At 32.9% G+C, this 5,016-nt stretch overlaps 1 protein-coding gene across 1 annotated transcript; it reads right to left on the minus strand.

Moving 5' to 3' along the window:
* Positions 1-1,298: 1,298 nt before the first annotated feature.
* Positions 1,299-3,134, minus strand: LOC114298096 (protein RESTRICTED TEV MOVEMENT 3). The gene is made up of 6 exons (XM_082900395.1): positions 3,113-3,134; positions 2,879-3,020; positions 2,601-2,770; positions 2,220-2,499; positions 1,585-1,751; positions 1,299-1,462 (listed from the first exon to the last, which is right to left on the minus strand). The coding sequence occupies exons 1-6, from the start codon at positions 3,132-3,134 to the stop codon at positions 1,299-1,301; spliced, it is 945 nt and encodes a 314-aa protein (XP_082756521.1).
* Positions 3,135-5,016: the final 1,882 nt, after the last annotated feature.

Consider the following 5,016-nt stretch of genomic DNA (forward strand, 5'->3'; position numbering starts at 1 on the left):
GATTATTATTTGAGGCTAAATACAAAATTTATAATACAAATTAAATTAAAAAAAAAAAAAAGAAAAAAAAAGGGGAATAAATAATAATATAAATAATAATAATGGGTATGGTAATAAAATAAATAAGTAATTTTCTGTTGGTATGTGCTAATATGTAATTTAATTAAAAATTAATTTACTTATATAATTATATTAAAATATTGGGTCAAATGTAATTATCTTAATTATTATCTCAATTAATTCTTAAGATAGATATGAATCTCGGGTGAATCAGAAACAATCTGGGGAGGGATTCGAATCGGCCACGTGTCGGCTAATCGGTGGACTCATCTCACTATAAATAGTGAGAAGTTGCTCAATCTGTGGAAGAGAGAAACAGAAAAGAAGAAAGGAAAAGAAAGAAAGAAGAAAGAAAGAAAAGAGAGTGGGAGAGGTACGTAAATAAGTTGGGTTAGTGGAGTAAGGCTAAGGGTCACTATTAAGGTGAGTTATATTATACCTTGAGTTACCAAAATGTATTTTATTTATGTTTTGACTTACCAAAATCTATTTTATACAAGTTATATTTTATTAGTATATTAATAAAAGTTATGTTTTATAAAGATTTCAGTTACGTGGTTTTATTTCTGAACCCTATTTGCTTAAAAGGAAACTCATGGATATGTTTGTTTTTATTTTAAAGAATATTTGGCTATAACCTTATGTGAAAATATGTTTTGTGAATACCACTACGGGAGTCCCATGCCTTGGGGGACTTAAATAACCATTGGCTTAGTGATTGATCACTTTGTGGCCCAGTGTTTGTCATGGATCCATTGACCAGTGTAGTGCTAGTCACTTAGTGATGTACCGTGGTTATAGTGATTATTTCAGTCTCTGGCACTTAATTAAATTATGTATTCAATTCAACTCAATTTATAATGTTTTTAGCTTAAATAAATATCCATGGCTATTTTGTGCCCTCATAGTATAATATTTCTCACTCTGCTATGTGCTTATAGCTGTTACCCCTTTCAGGTGACGAGGTTTAGCGGGATCAAGATGGAAAATGAATCGCTATGTTGTTTTGTTTTTTTTGTTTTTTTTATTTCTGTCTTCTATTATTTAACTCTTGTAATACTATGAAGCTCCAATGACTATGTTTATTACCTTTAAAATAAACAGTTGATACCCAGTTACTTATTCTAATTTATTTAAATTATCCGTTTGTGCTGTAAAATTTTCCGAATTACCTTATTTTATTTCATTTATCTTGTTACGACATTAAACCCTTGGGGTACCGGGTTTGGGTCGTGACACTATTGATCGAAGTTCTTCACTTCAGAGATAGCAATAACTTTGCACTCGACAATTAAAGTGTCATTGACAAGGAATCCCTTGTTGGAATCATGGAGATCTGTTAGTGACAAGAATGTACTCTCACCACAAACGTCACCTAAAGTAGTACTGAACCAGCTCCTATCTGAAACACAATTGTCGGGCAATTATTGTGACTATTTGATTGCCAAAAAAAGATCCAAGTCGTAGATTAAACGAACAAATCCAATGGATAGACAAAGAGACATCTGATGTTTGTAATTTCACCTGTAATTTTCTTATGCTTGCCGTTGTGTTGGTTCCTTATGCACAAGCTATACTGTGCATATAATTTTCGTTCTGGAGGAAAGGATTCACCATTATATAACCCTAAAAAGAGAGACAGGCACTTGACCTTTTCTTCTGGACATCCTTTGGGATAGAGACACAATATCCTGCAGTCATTACAAGAATCCATGAAAGCAGTTACAGTCCGTTTGGATTGAGTGATTTGGAGAAAAAAGAAAAGAAGGATTTATCCTGGTTGTTTGGATTACTAAAGAGGAGAGAAATGAGGAGAAGAAGAAATGGAATGAAATGGAGAGAAATTGATTTCTCTTAGAATCACTTTTTAAATCGCTCCAAAATTGAAGAGATTTGGAGAAAAAAGAAATGAAATAATTACTAATTTTATGTAATACTAAAATTGTCCATCCAAGCATTAAAGAAATTAAAGTATAAAAAGTTATTTTGGTAATATAACATGTAGAAGTTTCTTTTCCTTTCGTAATTTTTCTCTTCTTTTCTCTTCTCTCTTAACAAATCATTTATTTTCTAGGTATCCAAAGATAGTGTTATTGCTCTATTTTTCCAATCAAACAGACTAGTAATAGAGAGAAGGTAAAAATTCAAAGAATGTATACCACTTGCAACTTTCAGCAGTGAAGACATCAGAGACAACATATTCAGCATCTAGAGATGAAAAGTTTTCAATCTTCCAAGTGTGAATAATGTCAAGTTCCTTAAAACTCAGAAACTTAGCTCTGCCACTATAATTCAAAACAAAAACTTCTGCTCCAAACATGCATTTGTCACCGATGAGGTATCCATTAGAAGGATCATTGAAGGTAGTGAGTGAAAGCAACTGAGGAAAACCCCACTCTGTTATCATCCCATGAAAGCGACTTACCTTCCCATTGGCATCTAATAATTTAGAATAGAATTTAAAACATTTGGTTTGTAGGATGAAAATTTGAAAGCATAAAAAAAATCAGAAAAGAAATTGTTAAGTTAATAAGCAATACCTTGGATGGTCAAGTACTTGTCTTGAATTTGATTATAGACAAACAATTTGAAGTTCACATTGACCTCCCAACCAAGAGGTAATTTATTTGTCTCTGCAATTACCAAGTACAGAGAGATGTAACCTTTCCCATTTCTTTTTTCATCACCATTTGGGTAGAGAGATAATCTCCTTCAAGTTCAATTCAACACGATACAGAACACTAAGAATCAGCTTATGCACAACATTAACTGAAATGTAGAAGAAAATTTCAGCAATAAAAATTGTAAGAAAACTTACCATTTGTAGTCAGTGGCTTGAAAGATGTCTGATTCATAACTCTGAACTTCAGTATCTAACAGTGCTTTTGAGAGTTGTGAGAATGGCTCAATCTTGAAAATGTAGTGAGATGGTGGTATGTCCCTTAATGATCTTGTCACTTCTGTGTAATGTTAGAAGAGAGAAAATGTGAAATTAAGTACTAATTAAAACACTCAACTCAACTCACAGAGAGAGAGAGAGAGAGAGAGGTACCAGAGCTGCCATTCTCTTCCATGTTCTCTGCCTCTTCACCGAATTTGGACAAAGACTTGTAGAAGGCTAAAGCAACGAAGACAAGCTTTTATATACAAAGGAATGTATCATTGCAGAATGGGAGTGACGGACTGTTAAGCTTGGGAAGCTCGTAAATGCAATGCAATTAAAGGTTGTTTTGGAAAGCTAATTTGTAATTTTCCAAAACATTTATGTTGTGTTTGGTTGGGAGATTTGGAGAGGAATTTGGAAATGGAAAGGGAAAAGGTGTGTGAAACTAGGTGAAATGTAGATATATTTTATTCACATTTCACCTAACTTTTCCCTTTCCCTTTCCAAATCCCTCATCAAATCCCCCAACCAAACACAGCGTTAGTGTATTTCTTGATGAGTGAATGGCTTTTGGAATTCATTCCCTTAAACCATGAAAAAAAAAAAAAAAAAAATCAAAGTTTAGTTTAGAAAAAATATATTGCGTTGAAATTGTATGAATTTTATTTAGGGTTTTGTTCAAGTAAAATCTGTCTAAATAAAAATCTTACTCCTTCAACAAATTTATGACACTGGATTGATGGATGGGTTTGGTTTGGTTTAGGAATATAATATAAACTAGCATATATTTACCCGTGCTATGCACATATATAAATAAATAATCAAAATTAATTTTTAAAATTAAATAATATTTTATAAAATTTATCTAGAATATGTAGCAAAAATAATTTAGAATAAATTAAATTTTATTCATTTTTATCACAGTTACATATAAGAGAAATTTTTTTTTTATTCTTATGTCATTAATTTTGAACTCTAAGTTCTTAATAACAGATATATACCATAATTTAATTGGTAAAAATTAAAAAATAAATCACAAAAATTATATTTATGATAAAATATAAATATTTTTCGTCTTATGAGTTTCACATTTTGTAGCACTTGTATCTTTCAAAGCTTTTGGGGAAGTGTGTTCGAATCTTTTATTTTTATTTTGGAAATTTTTGATGTTGTTGTACGTTGGTTTTGAAGGAGTATAATCCGATTTAAACTTGTTGGGTTTGGTTGTTTGTACTTATTCTTGTCAAAAGTTCCTTGGAGACTTAGAAATTCTATTCTAGGGTTGACACCAGCCTTCCTAAGGGTCAACCCTTACCTGTTGGTGAAGTTTCTGGAAGTGTTGCTGGAAGATAGGGTAGACACCAGACTGGAGAGGGTCGACCCTCTTATGTCTGTGTGTTAGTTGCTGGAAGATAGGGTAGATACTAGACTAGAGAGGGTCAACCCTCTTATGTTTGTGTGTTAGTTGCTGGAAAATAGGGTCGACCCCCTCCTGTCTAGGAGTAGACCCCTGCGTGTTTTTTTCAGATTTTTGAGGTCCGAATGGGCCCTATCTAAGGGGGTTTTTGGGCCTATTATTTTATTTGATCTTAGGGCTTTTCCTCACTACTATAAATAGGCCCAAACCATCTTTCTCTCATGATTTTTCTTCCCTTTTTCCCCTTAAACCGTGATTTCTCTCTTCTCTCCCTAAAACCCAAACTTTTTTCTCTTAAATCTCTAGATCTACTCACCTAGAGTGATCTTTTCACCTTGCTCCTTTGAGAAAAAGTGTAGAGCTTGTCAAGGGCTTCGTTTTGATCGGGGCAAAACGTGGTTTCATCGCCATCGACTTTTGAGCTCTCTCTTCTCTTTCATCTAAGCTTGAGGTAGGGATATTCTACTCTTTAATATGAGCCTTAACCTAGATATTTGTCATTTTCTATAAATGGTGGGATTTGGGAAGATTTTGGTAAAAGTTAAGGTTTGGGTTCTAAACTAAAGGGGATTTTTCATGTTGATTTACAAAGTAACCTTGAGGGTTTGTGTATGAGGTTCTTTATTGTTGAAGTGGTGAGATTTGGACCTATGGG

The sequence above is a fragment of the Camellia sinensis genome, chromosome 13 (genome assembly GCF_055761805.1).
Source record: "Camellia sinensis isolate YWXY chromosome 13, ASM5576180v1, whole genome shotgun sequence".
Classification (NCBI taxonomy): domain Eukaryota; kingdom Viridiplantae; phylum Streptophyta; class Magnoliopsida; order Ericales; family Theaceae; genus Camellia; species Camellia sinensis.

Bases quoted from the DNA above. Each gene is read 5' to 3' on its own strand.
- LOC114298096 (XM_082900395.1), bottom strand. From the start codon at position 3,134: ATGGAAGAGAATGGCAGCTCTG. The intron at 2,500-2,600 runs GTATTGCTTATT...CTAAATTATTAG, and splicing joins CAAGTACTTGACCATCCAAG to ATGCCAATGGGAAGGTAAGT. The intron at 1,463-1,584 runs GTGAAATTACAA...ATTGTGTTTCAG, and splicing joins CAAGCATAAGAAAATTACAG to ATAGGAGCTGGTTCAGTACT.